The sequence below is a fragment of the Lagenorhynchus albirostris genome, chromosome 6, assembly GCF_949774975.1.
Source record: "Lagenorhynchus albirostris chromosome 6, mLagAlb1.1, whole genome shotgun sequence".
NCBI classification, from domain to species: domain Eukaryota; kingdom Metazoa; phylum Chordata; class Mammalia; order Artiodactyla; family Delphinidae; genus Lagenorhynchus; species Lagenorhynchus albirostris.
Genome location: NC_083100.1, coordinates 22,449,500 through 22,471,879, shown reverse-complemented (window position 1 = coordinate 22,471,879; position 22,380 = coordinate 22,449,500). Strand labels below are relative to the sequence as shown.

At 39.3% G+C, this 22,380-nt stretch overlaps 1 protein-coding gene across 1 annotated transcript in view; it reads right to left on the bottom strand.

Annotated features, from left to right (window-relative positions):
- Positions 1-21,614, bottom strand: part of BARD1 (BRCA1 associated RING domain 1) — a 76,641-nt gene extending 55,027 nt beyond the window's left edge. Inside the window, exons 1-3 of the mRNA XM_060151303.1 lie at positions 21,472-21,614; positions 9,887-9,943; positions 6,399-6,547 (exon numbers count right to left, since the gene is read on the bottom strand). Of these exons, the coding sequence (XP_060007286.1) occupies positions 6,399-6,547; positions 9,887-9,943; positions 21,472-21,614 (349 nt within the window). The remainder of the gene's footprint in view (positions 1-6,398; positions 6,548-9,886; positions 9,944-21,471) is intronic.
- Positions 21,615-22,380: the final 766 nt, after the last annotated feature.

Sequence of the window (22,380 nt, the reverse complement as noted above, 5' to 3'; positions counted from 1 at the left end):
CCAATTCTCTCATTTTAAATATGAGGCATTGAAGTTAAAAAGGAGAGGAAGGGAGTCTCCTAACTCCCAATTCAGTGCTCTTCTCTCCACACAAACTGGATTATCAAGAGGACATTTCAGGTATAAAAAAGAACACCAGAAAGGCAGGGAAACTAGAAAAAACACCATCACCATGACCGCCACCACCTGACAGGATTGACAGTGACTAACAAATAATTTCATATTGCCTGATACTCATTCTCCAAATTAACACAGACTGAATCTCCTATAACCAACTAGGACAACTGAAATATGTTCTGTCTTATTTTTTTAAAAAGAAGGAAAAAGGACATTATTTGAATCATGTTTTTCTCCTGAGAGGTCACTCCTCATTCAAGCTGAAGAGAACTCTGTATAACAGTTTTCTTACATTATGGAATCAAGAGAAAAATTTTAATGAACCAAGTTCTAACACTAAGTTACTTTAAGAAGAAAACCAACAGCCACCGGTACATCTTTCGCCTAAGGACTGGTAACAGCCACTGTGTAGGGAATAAGCGTGTCTGACATTACTACAGTGTTATAAAACATTGTCAAGTGTGCTCTTCCTACAAAGCTTTCATAGTTAAAAGAGACAACGTAATTTTAATTTCATTTTTCTTATTGTTTCTGGGAATACATTTCAACATTTCTCATGTCTTAAAATATTAGCAAAAGAAAAGTTATGAAATATCATTTTTTGAATTCCTTTTAGATATTCTTTATTCACACAGAACACTTTATCAGTTTAAAATTATTAATACACAAGAGGATTAATAAACTAAAAGCTCAGATCTTCTCTAAAGTTCAAAATCTCTTTTGCCTATTCTTTCACCTCATGTTTCTTAAGTACAAAAGTCCTATCCTTATAAATAGATCTACCATCTACCAAGTAAAAGACAGCACTTTAAACAGATAAGAAAAAATGAAACAGTGGATTTTGAAAAACAATTAGCATTTATCTCTGTAGAAATTTCAGAGATATGATCCTGCCAAGCAAAAGAATTCAGTCAAATGCCACTCCACTCCAAAGAAGCTATCCCTTCCTTCTGGAAATGGAAAAGGAAAGCACTGCACTGACAAGTCAGTAAATGATAAACCCAGCTGGAAGGAGGAGTGGGTATCCGAATAAGAGCAGACCCTCTGACACCCTTTTACATCCGAACTGAACATCACCTGCTCAGAAAAGTGCTGTTAGGACAGGATCTTGGAAATAAAAACAAACAGAATGAGGATCCATTCACACAGACTTTATGTCTAAATTCAACAAGGTCTTTTCTCTGCAGTGACAAGTAGATTTCAAAACCAAGTCCTTTCCGACATAATCTCGAGACTAGAGAAAAGGTCAAAATGAAATGTTATCAAGATTACTTTTTAAGGAAGACTCAGCATTACAAAGTCTTAAAGGTTAATCCTCTGGTAGCCTGTAAAAACTCGTACTTGAGTTTTTAAAATTTATTATTAAACATAGCTGATGACATTTTCAATTAAAAACAATGTCAAATTCTGAAGTCCTCAACACTTATAAAACTTCCAAAATGTAGAATTAGGCATTTTAAAGGAAATTGAGGCTTGTAGGTAGTAACAACACACTCAATCAACTAAAAAATCTAAATCTAAAAAGACAACAAAACTTCAAACTCAGGAGCACATATTTCCTAACTTATAAAGGAGTAAATGCAGAGAGCATATATTTATGTAGTTTACATTGTACACAATAATCTCACTAGTCATCCAGTAATAAATTTACTTAAGAAGATTTTGATTATGCATCTTGTCCTAACTAAGCAAGAACCAGTACAGCAAGCATGATTTTAAGCTCTGGATTTTACACAGTATAACTAAGTTAAGACTGTAAAAAGCAAAATCACCACCACTGCTGGCATAAATCATACTACTAACAGCTACAACAGTTTTTACGGGTGAATGCTTCTAAGCATGATAAATTATCATACTCATTTCATGAAGAAAAATATTGGTCCTTCCTCTACATAGTAAATTTCCTAATGATGACATTTTTAAAACAATTCTATTCTCTGAATTTAAATATTTCTGAGTACACCACAAAATATCGAGGAACAGACAACACACATGTTGCTAAGGAGCTGCTTAGCCAAGTGTTTTTCTTAAAATTTAGTAATAAACTAAAGAAAAGGGAGGCAATTAGAAAATGTGATTTAGCTATCATTAATCTACATCAAAGGATTATAATGATGTACACTGTGTGCCTTTCAAATTATTCTCTATTATAGGTTTCACAGCAGAAGTTGAGAAAACTCTGACAAACTAGCCCCTTATTAAAAATCAAAGGAAAGTACTTTGCTACCATCTGTGCAACATTAACACCTTCACTAAAGAATGATTATTTTGTAAGTTAAGAAGTATTCAGTTCTATTTAAAACAAAACAACAGCGACACAACTATTCAAATGCTCATCTTCATCTATTATAAAAAAGTCATAGCATATATGAAACACTATGTAATTTGCTACAGAAAGACCAGGATCTCTCCCAAACCAGAAAACAGAAGGGAAAGTTGGGATCCTATGAAAGCATAATCAAAGCATTTTTTTTAATGTCACCAACACCAACATATGCTTCACAAAACCTAACCAGCACCTGCAAGGTCTGATTTAATATGATAGGGGGCAAGAGAAAATAAAAACTTTTAAATTTAACGCCACTGGTAGAAAGCAGACTACATTTTAAAGAATAAGGTAAAATTATCCATAAATGGTTGTCAGAAAAATTTATGACAGACAACCTCTTCTCTTTAAAGTACACTGAACCAAGAAAAATTTCTTCAAGTATTTAGAAGTTCATTTGAGAAAGTATTACTGTAAATCAAGCTTCTTTATCTCCAGTACACTATATACTATGTCCACCATTTAACAAGTTCTTCCTAATTACCCATCTTAATTATAGTAATTATATATTTTATAGTAAATGAAAGTAACAAGGTTCATTTGGAAGATGAATTGTGAACTACAGGTTTAAAAAAATAAATATAGAAAATGTGGGAGATGTCCAACCATTCCGCTTAATTCATCATCTTCAGCACTTGACTATTTAACAGAACCATATGATTTTGGAGCTAGAACTCAGGAATCACTTAATCTAATACCTTTATTTTATAATGATATCATTTTCCAATTTCCTCATTATAAAGAGGATCAACCATTATTCGTCCCCAGCTATTAGCTCCCTCTACGCATTCACCTAGTTTGCCTTATACTTTAGTTTTAGAAGTACTTGCTAGATAATAAACTAACATAAAGGTATATATACATGAAATATATTGAACAGATAAACTATAAGGAACCAAGGGATATACCGAAAGAAAACACCTCAAATGCCCTTCAAGGCTAAATTTGTTTTGGGGGACCTTAGGAGGAAAAGTTGATAACAATGCAACTTACAATAAGTAGAAAACACTTTGTACCATGGAAATTACAGATCCAGATAGAAAAGTATATGTTTATACTCTAGACTTATTTCATCTTCTCTAAATGTACCAAAGGAGGATGTCACCATTATAAAATGGATTATTGAAATCAAAACCTAAGAGTTTGTTTTAAAAATTGTTTTAATTAAGTCTAGTCTCTAGGATATGAATTAGTCTTAACGCTGCCAATTTTTCTCCAACACAATTCAACAAGTAAAACAAACGCCCACACGTATAACAAAAGCACCGTGTTAAATGATAAAACAATAAGCAAGAAACTGACAGCATGACCACCCTGCTTAACCTAGGCCCTCAATTTCCTCACCTACAGAATAAAGATCCTAAAATTCTGATTATAGGTTAGGCAATCAGTGAAATTTCAATTCATCTTAAAATAAGTAAACTATTAAAGCCAGCACAGCTAAAGTCTAGTAATGACTAAATGTAATTATTATTCATTATAATAAGGAAAATGAACACAAAATGGCCTTTGGAAAGTGAATCACCATAATTCTCTCCCCAAACTCCACCTCTCCTCTGAGATGAGAAAGACAGCATTCCAAAAGGCCTCAGGTCCCACACAAAAACTTGTTCTCAACTCAGCAATTTTCCTAAATATCTTTTTTAATGATGAAATCTTAAGGCATTTCATATTCCATGGTCCACAAAATATGAAAACCATACTGATAATTCAAACATCACTAACTACAGTAAAATTTCTTGAGGAGTCATCTAATTCTTTGCACCACATGGTACGCAGTACCCCGGCATGCGATAACTGACTACAATCAACCCACTGAAGGTTATTCTGCTCCCCCATTATCACCATTAAAAATGTCACATTACTTGTTTATGGGTTAAACTATGTCCCTCCCAAAATTCATATATTGAAGTCCTAATCCCATTACCTCAGAACATAACCTTATCTGGAAACAGGGTCATTGCAGATATAATTGGTAAAGATGAGGAAAGTGGGGCTCTATGCAATATGAATGGTGTCCCTATAAAAAAGGGAAATTTGACACAAACATGCATACATGCATACCATGTGAACATGAAGACCACCTTCTACAAGCCAAGGAGAGGCCTGGAACACACACCTCCCTCACAGACCTCAAAGTAACCAAACTCACCTAGCCCTTCATTTAGAACTTTCGCCTTCAGAACTGTGAGACAATAAATGTCTGTTGATAAGCTACCCAGTCTGTGGTACTTGCTTACAGCAGCCCTAGCAAGCTAATATATTACTCTACAGCAACTGAAGAAGAATGAAACATCATGACAGCCACAGACAAAATATAGATAGCACCCAAATTTCAATGCATGGCCAACATTCCTAACGGACCACACATCTTAAAGAATCTGAGGAAAGCCACTTTCACATAGACATGAACCTTTTTCATATTGTACACTTAATTCAAGAGACTTGCTAATTCACCCCGGCCCCAAGCCCCAACACTGCTAAAAATGCACGGACTTTTTTATTGCGGTACGCGGGCTTCTCACTGTTGTGGCCTCTCCTGTTGCGGAGCACAGGCTCCGGACGCGCAGGCTCAGCGGCCATGGCTCACGGGCCCAGCCGCTCCGCGGCATGTGGGATCTTCCCAGACTGGGGCACGAACCCGTGTCCCCTGCATCAGCAGGCGGACTCTCAACCACTGTGCCAACAGGGAAGCCCTAAAAATGCATGGACTCTTAATTAACAACTCCTGTTTTAATCAATGGTAAGGGGGTGGGGGGAGGGGTAACAGATCATACACTAATCTGTTTTAAACAGAAAATAAAACACTGTCTGTCAGCACTGCTTTGATAAAGAAGGAAAACATTACAGATGAACTAATAAAACTTTTCTTCACTGTGCTCTTAAAGAGGTTTACTACATATTATTTTTTTAAGTACTTTTTAAAACATGTGCATATATAATTACATCTGAAAATCAGTAAAACTTTATCACCATAGCACATTTTGTCATGAAAGGATGGAGTCTAATACAAAAATCAGAAAACTAGACGAAGAAAACTTTTCTTAGGTAAACTGCAATTTAAATTCTTCTCAGAAATATGGACCTGGTCAATACGACTCAAAGTAGTTGCCTTCTTTCTTTATTTTGCCCAATCAACTTCACCTTTAGTAGCTGACAATAACACATCATGTTGGAAAACTAAGATTAAAAGTTTTCAAAACAGAAATTCAACCATTTTATATGAGCTTTATCAATCATTCATGGCATCCTGCCAGTCAAGAAAAGGTTCTCCCATAAACACAAGCTAAAATGATGGTATCTGGCCAATAAAAAGACAATTTCAATCTGATTATGAAGATTCAAAAACACTTTACTTGCTTTCCACAGCTAATTAGTTCTCAGCGGAAAGCACAATGGGAAAATATATAGTTAATACACAGTGTAAGAACAGTTTGAAAAACATTAACCTCCATTTAAATAGAAAAGAAAATGGATATTAGATTTTTGCTCTTTCAAAACTGTGCAAAATTAATCTAACTAATTTGTAGAAAAGTGATACCCAAAAGGTTGTATTTTATCTTGTGAAATAATAGTTAACTGAGTTTAAGGACAAAATCACTATTCCATATATATTATACAGAAAGTATTATAACTGTAAAAAGCAGGTAGTATAGGTGGTGAAAAAGTCTCTGGACTGACAATCAGAAGAAACGGGCTCTATTTCTCCTGCTCCTGGTACTAACTGCATGTGTGACTTCAGGCAAGATCATTTAACCTCTCTGGACCCTGGTTTCTCATCTATAAAATAAGGGAGTCAGACCTAATTACCTCTAAGGTATCTGTCACCTCTCAAAATGATTCCTAACACTATAAATCTTAACATCTGAAATATGTCATTCATATTTTACATACTTTATGAAATCAGTATGAATTTATCAGTTATTTAACTAAGAGAGACAGTGAAATTTCTCACCTGAAAAATCAGTGTCATGTAGCAAATTTCGAAGCTTACTACAAAGCTGGATCATGTTGTCCAATTGTCTATTTATCTTCACATCTTGTATCCAGGCTGGGGTGTAACACACTGGACATGCGGTTCCAATGCAGTCACTTACACAATTACTTAAAAAGGATCAAAAAATATAGAGATATCAATACATTCAGCAGGATCTGAATTGAAAAAAATGAAGTTTGAACTGAAGTAAATGAAGCAGAGGCTGTTCTAATAAACAATGGTCAATTATAAAATATTAGTTAAAAGTGTTTTTGAAAGAGTATGACACTGACACACACACACCATATCTAAATCTAAAGTTGCTTATGTAATTTGCTAGGTAGAGACTACACTTGGCCAGACAATAGGATGCATAATTTTTCCCTGCAAATAAATCTATAGTTTCTAAAGAGTGAGAGTACAGAGGGAGATATAAAAAAATATTTAGTACCTAATGCATGTAAGCCATGCATCTCAACCTTTCCTACTCTAAAGCTAACACTGTGCTTCATGGAGATACCTAAAATTACTGCAAAGAAATGGGGAAAGGTGTTTTTTCTTTTATTTTTGTACAAGTGTCTAAAGGCTTTAGTTTTTGAGAAAAGATGTTTGGTTCTTTCAGGTACTTTTATAACCTGTAAACTCAATTAAATTACCTCGGGTTATATGTCCAAGAGTTACAGTCTCATAGTTAGAAAGGTTTTTCCTAACTTTGGGGGTTACAAACCCTTTGTGACTCTGACGAAGATGTGCACGAGCGTTTGTTCACAATCCCCCCTGAAGCCTATCTGTGAATCCTGAAATAAGAAAGCTCTAAATCCACACCTCCCTTAGCTTCACCAGATGGGCTCTAGCAGGACTGGGTAATATAATAGTCGTAAAAGCCACATCTCCTCCAAACACCACATCCCTTTTCATGTAACCCTCTCGTTTGTAGGGCCAGAGGATTCTTACAGTGGAGCCCCCTTCAAAATACGTAACCTGTCTTCTACTCAGCAAAATAAAGAAATCTGCAAAAATGTAAAAGCAGTGCCACTCTTCTATTTTTTCTTTAGTTTGCAAAATAGTTATTTCTCCTTAAAAAGTGTTATTTATGTTATTATGTAATGGGTTTTTTATTGTTGTTTTTAAATGAATTAGTATTTTTTAAATGTCTCAGTTTTATATGGGAAACCCTAATTCTTGGCATCATATAATAAAAATGAACCAAACTACACTGAGTCAATTCTTTCCTCTGTTCACATACAGGTGATCATTTTCTCTTTTAAGATGTTCTAATGCCTCCCTTAATCTTTCATTGGCCATTTTAAGTCACAGACCCCTTTAGAATCCAATTAAATGTATGGAACACACACACATACACAAGCTTTACATACAATTTCATTACATACAATTTCAAGTTTGTTATGCTCCAGATTCGTCACTAATCTATTATATACAGTGAGTACAACCCCTGAAACAAATCTGCTTGCTTCAGAGTGGAGACAGGGAGCGGCCAAAATTTTATACAGGAATAATGGGAGGCCTCTTGGAGGAGGTAATATCTGAGCTGAAATGGAACTGATGAAAAGCTAGCCTCACAAAAGTCTGGCAGAAGTACATTCTAGCTGGAAGAAATAATAAGTGCAAAAGTCCTGGGGCAGGAGTGAGTCTGATGTGTTTAATACACTAAAAGGAGAAGGTGGCTCAACAGTGTGAGCCAGAGGGATGTGCGGTCCGAGAGGCAGGCAAGGACTGGGCCCTGCACAGGGTCTCATGGGCCTCAGAGCAGAGTCTGAATTTCATTCTAATTGTAATAGGAAGTCACTGAAGAACTTTAAGAGCCGTAATGATACAAACGTGATTTACATTTTCAAAAGATCTCCTGTGAGATCACCCACAAGAACGTAGAAAATGGGGAAGCGAACCAGCTATGAAATAGTCTGAGGAGAAATAATTTGATGGTGGCTTGGACCAAAGTATAAACAGTAATAAATATAGAGAAAAGTGGGAAAGTTCAAGATTTAGGGCACATTTTGAGGTGAAACTGACAGAACTTAATGACGTGGGATAAGGAAGTAAAATAGCAACCAGGTATGACTACTGGTTTTCGCTTTGAGCAACTTTGATACCATTTATTCCAGTGGCACCAGTTACTGCTATGAAGATTACCGAGGCAGGAACAGGGTAAAGGGGAGGACTATCAACAGATCTGCTCTGAACATATCAAGTCTGAAATCCCGTTTCATCATCCAGATGGAGACGTCAGGTAGGCAATAGATACTATTTCCTACCCCATCCTCCTGCTGGATATGCCCTATGTAACAGACCTATGTTTCTAGAAACAAAATTGGGACCCCAAGCATAGGTGCCCTCCACACACCCCCAGCCCACTGAAGTCATACAGTAAATTACTTCCACATGTGCTTAAACTTCATATTGCAGTCTGTGCATGCCGGATAATCACAGTCATAACTTGAAATAATTAAAAGATTGATTCAAAGGAGGATATATTAACCCTGTCTCAGACAATTAAACTGACATTCACTCCTTTAATTGATTCCCACTGAGTAAGAAATAAGATGAAATGAAAACCTAATATACTAACCTCTCAGCCAGGGCTTTAATGGGTATAATTTTATAATAACTGTTATGGCTTAAATTGTGTCCCACCAAAAGATGCTGAAGTCTTAAACCCGAGGACCTGTGAATGTGATCTTATTTGGAAATAGGGTCTTTGTAAATGATCAAGTTAAGATGAGACCATCAGGGTGAGTACCCTAATCCAATATAATGGGTATTTTATAAAAAGAGGAAATTTGGACATAAAGACAAACACGCACACAAGGGAGACTGCCATGTGGACATGAAGGCTACAATGAGAGTGATGTATCTATATAAGCCAAGGAAACAATGTCAGAATCCAAAGATTCTCCACCAGAAGGTAGGAGAGAGGCATGGCACAGATTTTCCCTCATCGCCCTCAGAAGGAACCAACCTACCTGACACCTCGCTGTCACACTTCTAGCCTCCAGAACTGTGAGACAATAATTTCTGTTGCTCTAAGCCACCCAGTTTTTGGTACTTTGTTATGGCAGCCCTAGGAAACTAATCCAGTAACGATAAGAACTAAAGTTTCACAATTTGCAAAGTCTGGATTCAAAACTAACTGGAAAAATAAGAGAGACATATTTGAATTATACAACAGATATTAATTTTTCCCCAAAACTTAGCAAAGTCACCTACTAAGCTTTGTAACTGTCAACAAGTCATCCTCTTTGAGCTTTTAGTTTCTGATTTGTAAATCAAGACAGTTGAAAGGACCAAAATGAGATAATGTACAGTAAGTCACTGCAATCTATGAGAGTTACACAACATAAGGTAACACTAGTATCAACATGATTGCATGACTATTACCTAGTAAAAAACATAGTTACACTAAATGTGTGTGTATGTGTGTATAGCTATCATAAACCATAACTACTTACCTACAGAAGATGTGCTCACATCCTCCTAAACACACAGGGTCCCTCAGAATATTAGTGCTGTTTGAAGAAAGAAAAATAATCAAGACTTAGGTCGTTGTTAGATAAACATTTTTTACTCAACATTTCACAAGTCCAAGGCCCAACACTACCATATTTCTTTCTCAAAACAGAAGATATTAAGGATGTATTCATTTGAAAGGTTGTTACTCCCTGATTAAATATTGTCTCACCACACACCTGCTGAATTCAAATAGCAACTACCAAACTCAGTACAAATTGTAACACTTTTTATAATGCATATACTGTGAAATCATAGAAAGAAGCAACTTTGTTCAGTATCTCTGAACCTCTTACAGGCAAAATCAACCACTGGCTGCTTCTTTCAACTAATGATTCAAAGTGTAGACCATAAATCTCAAAATCAGACCCACAAGTAGAATGACTACGTAGTATATTGTCCAAATGAGAACACTTCTGAGAGCGAAGGGGATAACTAGACAGAACAGCAGGACTGCCACAGAAAAATAGGACATCTGGTCACTTTGACCATAAGAATTTATGGTTTCCCATTAAAAAAAAAAAAAAATTTGGTTTCCGGTTGTTGTCAAGTACCCACCAATTTTCTACAGATGTCTTATCAAAAATGCAGCCATTCTTTCATTTTACAGGAAGTTGTTTGTTTTCTTTAAAGCAACTGCAAATGGGAATCATTAGGCTGGCTGTCTGCAGACAATTAAGTATTCCCAACATTTCCATCAAAAAACACCTGCTAAGTTTGATAATCCTAAGAAGGTAATGCTACTTAACTAATAAACACATATCAAGTCATTATATTCAGAGGGCGTAATGAGGCAGGAGCAAACAGGAGAAGTAAAGCTTTTAAAGAACGAACATCTTTTGTGCTTGGTTTATTATACTAACCCTAGGACCTGTAGGTATTTACACCATTATTATCCAATTACCTCTGTACACATACCATATATCAATAAAACCAGTTTTCCACACTTCTTGAAAGATCAAAAGTATCACACTGCACATTTTAATAGTTATGAACATTAAAGTGAAATTGAGCTTTCAGAAAGAGTGCTAAAAACAGAGCACACCCACAATGTTATACTCAAGATATCGAAAATGGGGCTCACTGACATTATAAAACCCATCACTTTTTAAAAACCCAGAATATCTGATTTTTCTATCACACTACATAGAACACGGTGATAAAAATATGACTTGTGATGTGCCAGCCACTTCTGTGATTCTGGCAGTTCAGATGACCCTTACTACAATGCGTATGCTGGTCCTGTAATTTTTGTTCATTACTTGACCTACCAAACCTAACCCCTGATCTCGAATCAAGTGTGCTGAATTCTACTTCATTACGAGCTCTGCCTCTAAGATCCCAAAAGTGGTGTGATCTCACTCCCTCCTATCGTAATATCCCGCTTCTCTTTTATCCCATCACCCTGACCAAACCTCCATATTCAGGTTGTTTTCCACATGGAAAGACTTCCATTCAGTATTAGCTCCTTGGATTCCCTACCAGCCCAGGCCACAGAGCTAACTTGTTCTGGGCCATCTTCACCACCACCCTAATTCTACTAACCTCTTAGACACTCAAGGATGCCAATCTATTGATACAATGCTAGACAGGCTCCCCAGTCCACTCCCGTGCCTGCTCTCAGGCTCTGAATAACCATTACAAAAAGACAGGAAGATATACAAACTTGTCTCTATAAACTCATTTGGTAGTTTCCTCACCTTTGTATCTCTACCAAAGTGATGCAGTAGACATTCTGTGGGTAAACAAATGAATAGACGGCTATACAAAACAATCCCCAGGCTCTAAATCCCATTAACCTTACTGAAGGCAAGCAGTGTGAGCTTTTCACCACCAGACTCATTCCTACCTCTCCACCCGTAATCTTACCCCTCCCTCCAGGCTCAGAGGAAAAGAACTCCTTCAGTCATTCTTCCTTCGTAAAATGTGCTGCTCTATTGTCCTTAGATCCCTTAACTTCTCTGCTTTCTAACAGTCTATTCTCATCACTACAGTCACCTTTCATCTTCCATCTGTATCCAAACATGGAAAGGTAATCTCTCCTGCAAACTAAAACAAACAAAAAACCCTTTAGACCAGCAGTCCCCAACCTTTTTGGCATCAGGGACTGGTTTCATGGAAGACAATTTTTCCATGGACGGGGGGCGGGGTGGGCACGGCAGGACAGAATCAGGCAGTAACGCCAGGGATGGTTCAGGTGGTAACGCAGGCGATGGGGAGCGAGGCAGATGAAGACTTGCTCCTGCTGTGCGGCCTGGCTCCTAACAGGCCACGGGCCGGGGCTTGGGGACCCCAGCGTTATACCGTGCCCCCCACTGTACCGTCTGCCCCAACTCCTCCCTTTCTTGCTGATGTAAGTTCTGGTAAGTCCTCTGTAGGTGCTCTGTACCAGCTAAGTCCATCTCCTTTCCTTCCTAGCTTTAATTCCCACCACTCTGCTCAAACTGCTCACCAAAGCATCTTTTGGTCCTCTTTCTCCCTGAGCCTCTGTGAAATAACATCGACCTCACCTTCTTTCCTAAAACCTTCCCTTCCACTGAGTTTTAATTTCCTTATAGCACATTTATGTGCTGATTTCAGCTCGTTCTTAGCTGCTTCTTTTCCCATCTCTCCATGTAGGTTTACCCCCAGGATGCAGTCCACAGCCTTCTGGCTTTCTCTGCCAATACCTGACTCAGTGCCTTGATTCTATTTCTAAACTTAAATTTCCATCCTAAGATGACTCTGTACCCCTTGATCTATAGTTCTTACCCCTCACCCTAGCAACAAGATGCTACAGTGCAAGTAGCAATGAATCTAGTACTACAAATAATTGATCAACTGTACTAATTATTCTAATTAGTGACCTAGAAAATACTTTTTATTGCTGTTAATAGATGAGAAAAGACACTGGGAGAGTGAATGAAAAGTATGTGCACACATGTGCTGGGAGAAGGAGCAGAGAGAGGAGTGTTATAGCCAAAGCTGGGAGACGGTAGTGCCAAGTTCAAAAGAATTTTAATGGAAGAGCTCAAAGAATAGATACACTGCACAGAGGGTGGCACAAATCTTTGTCAAAGCGAGACTTTCTGAAAATGTCTAGAGCTTAGCTGAGAAGACACTCTGGAATAAAAGAATTCTTATTACAACCAGACAGTATCTATCAAAATTTTAAATGTACCAAACTTTAACTCAACTATCCTACTGCAAGGAATTTATTCTTCAGATAATCTCAGATGCTTGAAAAATTGAAATTTCAAAACACTAAAGATATCTATCTAAACAAAATACCAAAAGCTTCCAGGAACTAAGAAATAATAAAATGTCAGATACATATGTGTGTGTGTGTGTGTATAAATATATATATATATTTTGTTTTAAGGATTCAGAATAGTGTAAGACATCTCACGGGTGACAAGGAAAAAACATTTGGCCTTCACAGTAATGAATGAAAATTATTTTGTACTTTGAATTCTATATCCAGTCATCTTCCATAGTAGAAAGTTGATCATTGGTAATAAAAAAAAACTCACCCTTTCAGAGTAGGAAGTTAACAAAAAATGTCTAAAATGGAAAAAAAAAATCTAGAACTAGCAATAGAAACACATTTCGTAATCTGGAAATTAAAGAATAAAAAGAGATGAAAGAGGTTGTATCTGGAGTATAGAACTCAAGGGTGATAAGGGATGAGGCAAAATAATGTTTTCATTATAATATTTGTCCTATTGACTTTGTCAACTGTGTTCACGTATAATTCTAATAAAAAATTTTTAATGTAAAGGCACATGGACAAGGATATTCACTCCAGCATAAGTCTTGTGTTTATTACAGCACAAGACTGGAAACGGTCTAAATTTCTACCAAGGAAATGGTTAAATAAATCATGATACACCTACCTGATGACCGGTACCCTCTCATCTGAGGTACAAACATAGAGAACCTCTTAAAGGATACACAAGAAACTGATCAGAGTGGGTTCTTGAAGAAGATTCAGACATACCTGTCATTCATTTAACAAATATTTAATAACCGTATACCATGTTATTTTAATTCTTTGGCATATACATGTATTACTTTCAATTTTTAAAAACTTAAAAAGTTCTTCACAGTCTGGTTACTCCAAAGCCAGGCAACCTTTGTTCTCACTGCTCCTCAACAAAACCTGCTCGTATCAGGCCAGTCAGTGTCTGTAACATTTATCAAACACCTTATGACCAATTCCAAGTCTAGTACTGCTCAGACTGTCCCCAGCCTAGAATATACTTCCTCCTCCCACAAAACTATTCAAGCCGAACACATTTTCCAAATACCATCCAAGATGATACAATAAAAATGACACTAAACAAAGAAGCACAATTTCTTGGAATTTAGTTTCCATGCCATCACTCATGCAGAATCTGTACCCTGCAGCAGACACATATAAAGGACACAAAATTGACTGCATTACAGTCTTTCCTAAGGGGCTTACAATCTAGCTGGGCAGTTTTATAAGCCAAGTTAACATACGACTTAAGTACAAAATGCTCTAAAGTTCCAGAGATGGCATCAAGCTGGGGCTCTGGAAATCAATGTTGAAAACTAAGTATTTTGTGTTTTATCTGCCTGATTCTTTCTTTTCTTCTTCTTCTTTTTTTTTTAAGTCTCCAAATAGATTGTAGTCCTACAGACAAGAGATCCTGACTTTCAATTCTTCAGAGCTCCCCAACACACCATTACCTACCTAGCATGGTGCTATGCGAACAGCAGGATTTCAATAAATCCTTAGTGAACGAACTAAGTGGAAGACTACATACAAAATGCATTTATATTAACAATTCTATTTTATCCTTACCCTATTTTTGTTTGATATACATATATATTAGAAGGAAAAAAATCCAGAAGAATAACAAAAGACATTTGCATAGTAACAGGACTTCGGAACCTTGAAAATTCAGCTACTTTATTTTTTTCCATCTGCAGTCATACTTCTGTTACTTTATATGTAGTTCATTTGGAAAGACCGGTACAGTCAGAGGATTATAACTTAGGGAAGAACTAAATAGGGAAAACAAACTTTTTTTTTTCTTTTTAAAGGTCCTATTGAGAGAAAATTTTCTTTGCAAAGAAGAAAAGGAAAGTAAATTCAGTTGAGATTACAATACAGAGGCAGACCTATTTCTTAACTGAATGACTCCCTAAGCTTCCATGAGACATCAACTGCTATTTAATATTAAACAAGATAGCTACTACAACGCTCTTGCGTTTTAGAAAATTCCCATGCTATTTTTAGGTGTGGACCAACACATTTAACACCAAAATGCAGAGGCTCCCCAAGCCAATTAAACAATTGGCTTTATTTTTCTTGAGGAGAATAAATAAAATTGTTAACAAGTCAGGGATATGGATAATGATATGAAAGCATCTTATTTTGTATAGTTATTCTGTATGCCATATTAAAGTAAATCATATGAGAAAAACAGTAACTCATGTCTAATTGTTCAGTGTCAATAAATACTGAATAAATCAATGAGTCAAATATCCCCAAAATCAAAGGGGTAATAGAATTCTATCTATTAATGACTATAATAGAATCTACTATTAGGAGACAGATAAGCCACAGAGAATATCATGTATACCCAGCTCAAACAGTTTAGGTTATTTTGTCTTCTATATTCCCTTTCCTCCAAAGCAAAACAGTATCTAAGTAATTGCTGATATTCCTGTCCTTAAAGCATCACTTCCTCCACCCGATGTTCAAATACTGAGTTTCCAGGCTCAGACATAGGCATTCACCTTTATACCCTCTTCCCAGCCCACTTCCAGAAGTACGCCTTCAATTGCCACATATACGTAGATAACTTTCAAATTTGCCCTCCACCCTGAAAACTGTCCTCTGGGCCCCCAGACCTGCATAACAGTAACTTCACTTGTAATTCCATCTCCTCTGCTATGGAGGACAGTACTAAAGGGTGCTCAATGTGTCTGTCTGGTAAGTCTCCCTGGCAGTCCCAAGCCCTATATAACACCAGGCATGTGTAGCCTGTAACAGGGCTGTGCATGTCGTGGTTCTAGCTCTAAATCCCAGGCGGAAAGACCTGCACCTTCTACATCTCCCCTGAAACTTCAGTCACTGTTTACTACCAGGAACCTGTGGAGGATTCTTGGCAATTCAAATGAATTAACCAGGTCCTCTGGTATTTCCACCTGCAATGTGACCCTAACTTAACCTAAATTTTCATGTCTTAATTTAACAAACACTAAGAAACTATGTGTCCAGCACTGTGACTGCAAATGTGAACCTGTCTTTATGAAATGTGCAGTATAACTGAAGGAGACAGGTGTCAATCAGAGAATAAAAATACCACAAAAGTAAATAAATCCCATAATTTGGAGGGACATATGATACGTGATCACTAATGATTTGTGCCCTTTTCTATGTGTATGTCAAACTTCACTAAAAAGTTTTGTTTTTTTTTTGCGGTACGTGGGCCTCTCACTGCCGTGGCCCCTTCCGTTGCGGAGCACAGGCTCCGGATGCGCAGGCTCAGCAGCCATGGCTCACCGGCCCAGCCGCTCCGCGGCACGTGGAATCTTCCCGGACCGGGGCACGAACCCGTGTCCCCTGCATCGGCAGGCAGACTCTCAACCACTGCGCCACCAGGGAAGCCCTAAAAAGTTTTAAACAATGTTTTGCATCCAAAAGACACTAATAATTCCAGAGTCTGTGAATTGGACAGAGCCTGAAAAATCAATTCATCCATTTTCCTCATTTTACATATGAGGACACCGGCGTCCCAGGAAAGTTACACAAATTGCTCTCCTCAGGTAGTAACTATGTGAAACAACGTTAAGCTTCTAATCCCTACGATCTGACCTTGTCTTTAACACTGCCCACCTGACTCACTCCCCCTCTATTCTACATACTTTTTAGCATATTTTTATTTGCTATAATCCTCTACCCGGCTCACCTATAAAAATCTCTCCAAGCCCCAATTCAAAAGTCCAGGAATCTTTCCTCCACTGATCCCACCCAAGTACTCTTCTCTGCATCCCCTTGGCCTTCATCCTAATTTACCCTGAACTGTGTGTACACTTCATCGCTTATAACTAAGGATAGCGCCTTAAGGGTAGAAAGCCTCACTGCATCACCACTTACCCAACTTACAGTGCCTCAGGGATTGTTTCCTAACAATGAAGGAAGTAATCATCCCGTCAAAGGATGAATGGCCTACAAGAATGCCTCTCAACATTCCAAACTAATGAAGAAAGACAAAGGCTAATACTGGAGTCAGGGAATCTACCCTTTATTTTACAAGCATTCATATAGCACTTAGAACATAACACACACTGCTCTGAGTACCTTACAAATTAACTCATTTAATTCCCCTAACAAACTTAAAAAGTAGAAACTACTACTAACTCATCGGCAGGTCAAGAAAAGGAAGCATACAAAGATGAAATAATTTGTCCAAAATCACTGAGCCAGGATTTGATGCCAGGGTCCAAAATCCATTCTCTTAACCACTAAGCTATGCAGCCTCAAAATAGAAGAGAAAACAATCTCAATCACCTTTACTAAAACGACAAGAGATAATTTAGAAAATTAAAATCACCTATCTTAAAAATCACAAGACTGTTTTTTGACTTTTTACTAAAAGTTGATTAAAAAATCACTAGAGGGCTTCCCTGGTGGTGCAGTGGTTGAGAGTCCGCCTGCCAATGTAGGGGACACGGGTTCGTGCCCCGGTCCGGGAAGATCCCACATGCCGCGGAGCGGCTGGGCCCGTGAGCCATGGCCGTTGAGCCTGTGCGTCCGGAGCCTGTGCTCCGCAACAGGAGAGGCCACAACAGTGAGAGGCCCGCGTACCCCCAAAAAAAAAAAAAAAAAAAGAAAAAAATCACTAGAACAACAAGGTCCTATAGTATAGCACAGAGAATATTCAATATCCTGTAATAAACCATAATGGAAAACAATATAAGAAAATGTACATATATGTATAACTGAATCACTTTGCTGTACACCAGAAGCTAACACAACATTGTAAATCAACTACAATTTTAAAAGTCACTAGAGGACTTCCCTAGTGGTGCAGTGGTTAAGAATCCGCCTGCCAATGCAGGGGACATGGGTCTGATCCCTGGTCCAGAAGATTCCACATGCCGCGGAGCAACTAAGCCCGTGCGCCACAACTGCTGAGCCCGCGCGCCTGGAGCCCATGCTCTGCAACAAAAGAGGCCACTGCAATGAGAAGCCCGTGCGCCACAACGAAGAGTAGCCCCCGCTCACCACAACTAGAGGAAGCCCACGCGCAGCAAGGAGGACCCAATGCAGCCAAAAATAAATAAATAAATAAAATGAAAATAATAATAAAAAATAAATAAAAGTCACCAGAACTCCGAATTAAAATTGTGGTAGATGCTAAACCCCAGCCCCCACCAAAAAACAGATCAAGAGGTATCTAGTTATTTAAATTCCCAAAACAGTGTCATAAGACACCTGGGCTTTTTCACTACAGCTCCCATTTCCTGCTTCCTTTAGGAACCCATTATTCTCATGCTTCCTGTCTCATTTTCCCAAATCTTTAAATAGCTTCTATCCGGTTGTGAGGCTTGGACCTAACACATATGTCACATCTGGCCTCTTGAACAATTTCATCAGCTTCACCTTGGAGTCATACTTATGTTAAAGGTGAAGAAAAGATGCTCTGTAATGTAGCCAATCCACCCTCACTCACAAGTAATGCTTGCCGCAAAACAGATCCAATATGCTACACAGGACAGGTGACAGCTGGGAGCACGAGATGGATGACAGCTGCAAGCTGAATGTGAGGGTAATTGGGGTAATCACTAGCCCACTGGGTAAAACTTTGAAGCTCTGTAAAAAGGACAGACACACCGACACACAATTTCAAATAATATGACACTGTTTTGAATGATGGGTAGCAAAAGCAAGAAGCAGGCCATCCTGAGTTGCTCCTTTGGAGTAACGATGTCAGGCAGCTACTAGGCAAAGCACAGGAGGGAAGAATGCGTTGGTTTTTTCCTATGCTTTACTCACTACAGACAGTGCCAAACGTGCAGTGACAGGGAGAGGAACACTAATCATTTCTAAACACTAAACCCCATGTGACATTAAATTTTACACCAAAAAGGATTTTTAACCTTAAGATGTTTTACCTGTTAAAACAGTTTTGCAAACTACTGTCTATGCACCAAATCAAGCCAGTAGCCTGTTTTTGTAAAGCCCTTGAGGTAAGAATTATTTTTTTATGTTTTTAAGGGTTGTAAAAAAAAAAAAAGAACAGACACTGTTTGTGACAGCAAAGCCTAAAATATATACTATATGACCCTTAACAGAGAAAGTTTGCAGAGCCCTATGTTAAAATATGCACCAAAAGAAACAGCTGAGATTTAGTTAATCCATCAGTGGTTCGTATATTAATTTTTTTTTTTTTAAATCACTGGAGGGGATTCCCTGGCAGGCCAATAGTTAGGACTCCTCGCATTCACTGCCAAGGGCCCGGATTCAATCCCTGGTTGGGGGACTAAGATCCCACAAGCCGCATGGCGAGCTGCAGACCAAAAAAAAAAAAAATGTTTTTTCATGAATAAACAAATCACTGGAGTTCAGTATCATTAACCATCCACGACGGGTCGTATTAAAAGTCTGGACCTAGTTACTGATGTCTACTTTCAGTCTTTTGGCTCCTACTGTCTGCTCACTTCAGTTAGAAACTGGAAAAATACTGGTAGGGGATAAAAGTGAAACTGGCTTTATTAGATTTCAGGACAACCTATAGATTATTCCTCTTTTATTCCTCTTTTGTCTCCCCCAAACCATTCAGCAAGCAGACTGTATTTTTGTATTTTCATAAAACACCTGCTGTTAATCACTTATTCTATAACAATCACCACATTCACCACTTTACATGTATAATTTCATTTAGTTTCTTCCCTCCCATAGAATGTTAGCTTCATAAGGGTTGGGGTTTCTGTCTGCTTTGCTTACTAATGAATCTCCAATGCCTAGAGTAGTCTGGCACTTGGTAGGTGTTCAATAATATATTTTTTTATTATTAATGAATCCTCACAGGAGGATGAGCTGAGCACCATCGTCACTCAGATAAGGAAACTGAGGCACAGAGATGTTGAATGACTAGGGCCATTCAGCAGTATCAAAGCTGGAACCTGACCCCAGCAGTCTGACCCTACGGTCCAAGTGAGGCATCACGCTGCCGCCCTAGTGCCTTCCGTACAGAAATGTGCCATCTGAATGTCTAACTTTCGTTGACTTATGAAGGTGTGACTACAATTGCTTATAGCAACCAGCAGAGCCAGTTTTAAATTTTTTAGTCTCTGATGGATGACCCTTGTGCTATGGGAAAACACACACAACATCAGAATGTCTTCATGTACAAAAGTACCACTTTTCTAAGGAGGGTAATGATGTCATTTTGTCACAAGGTTTAAAGATTTTGTAAAACAAAATATAAGTGCGAAACTCTGACAGTTATGTCCTTTCCATTTTTAAAGAAAGAGTTGCTATGTTACTTATGCTTTACGTACAACAAAGTTCTGCAAGTTGGACATCAGAGCGGGAAAAAAAAAATCAAAACAAAGTCCCAAAAAAGAAATAGGGTAGAACAGCTACAAGCAGAGAGAAAACCTGCCAGAGTGATACGGATGCAGAAATACTGAGCTGTGCACACAGCAGGCGCTCAATAAACGCTTTTGGAAGAAATGAAAAGTGAGATAAGCCCTTCTTGGGTTTTATAAACCTTCTTTATTTCTATACTAGGAGGAGCCACAGGAAAAGAAGAAGCAAGGAGTACCAGTCAAGAAAGTGATGTCTTCAGATGGAATGAAAACTTTGAACTTAAAGGATTCCCATGGTATAACAGCAGGAAGGAAAATAAGCAAAAATAATAAACAGCATCTCTTAAGAGCTGGAACCCCAAGCCATACAGTCTTTGATCAAACCAAGGAAATGTGATATTGAAAGAGAAATTGGCGATGTCCATCACCCGGCCATCTTCAATCTACCCCTCAAAAAAGTCCCCAAAACTCTCCTCCCTCCCCAAATAAGGCTGCGACGGAGAAAAGGTCAACGGGGCCAGCTCAGCAAACGGTGACAGCTGCTTCTAATTTAGTGGGCCTCTTCAAACCTAACAGCCCTCGGCCTAAGGTTCTGGTATTACCCTGGTCACAAGAATCACGGGCCCGGTAAACAGTGCAGATGCCTCAGCACTACAGATTCAAACTCTGGAGGCGGGAACAGGGATCCGCATCTTTAGCCACGCCTCTAGACTCTCAGGCCCGCTAAAGTTTGAAAACTACCATCTTAGTTGGGTTTGGTGCAAGAAAGGCTAGAAAGCCGCCCAGAAAGGGTTGAATGGGGGCCCGGAGTGGGGATAAATAACACCAGATCCCTGGTACTAACTCTGCTCGGCGGCCCAACTGCTGGGGGGAGGTGGGGAGACGGGAATGAACGGAGGAAACCGGAGGTTTGAAAAGACGCCTGCCCCCCGCCGAGGCCCTCCCGGCAGCCCCCTCGAGGGTCGGTCTTTACCAACGCGAGCAGCGCAGCAGCTTCTCCAGCCGGTAGAGCGCGGCGCGGCTGTGGGCCCAGGCGCCGCGACCAGCCGGCTCCATGGCGGGCGCAGGATGAGGCTCGTTCCCGGAGCGGACCCTCGGCTGCCTGTTCCCCTGCATCGCCCCGCCCTCGCGGAGAAGCCTCCTGGGAGAGCGGGAGGCTGGGCGAACTCGGGCAACCACCCAGACAGCGCAAGCCTGCGACCTGACAGCCGACCCCCTGCCCCAGCTGTTCCCACTTCTGTGCCGGCGGGACGCCTAGGGCACCAGGAGCGCGGGGTGGGCGGGGCATGGCCAAAACGCGCCAAAAGTCCCGGCGCGCGGGACGGGGGGCGGGGCCTCGGCGAGGGGCGGGGCGCGGCCTTGGTAGGACACCTGCTGTCGTTGGGAGAGGGGGCGGGGCCACAGGCTGCCCTGAGGCGTAAAGGCAAGAAAGTGAGCAAGTCCTTGCTTTCCCATAGTGAGGATTCTAGGGACCCTTAGCCGAATTTAATCAATGGAAAGTCACAAACCGAGAAACTTTTTAGTTGAGCATGGTCTGTGCTGTTTCGACTACTGCTGAGCTTGGAAACGCTTTGCTTGTAACATTGACACTCTTTTAATTCCTAAGAAGGTAACTTTCTTTTCTCTCCCCACCCCCACCCCCGGCTTTTCATTGATGGCCATATATACAGATACACCTACTACGCACCCCTTCACCCTCCCCATCCAGTCCGCTGCCAAACCCCTGCATTTTTTTCCCCTTACTCTCAAATCTTCCCACTTCTGTCTTCACAACAGGCCCAGTTGTATCATTTTCACCTGGAGTGTTCCCATAGCCTTCTAGCTGATAACCCGGTGTCCACCCGAGTGCCGCTCAGTCTTTAAGCTACACGGCAGCCATCTA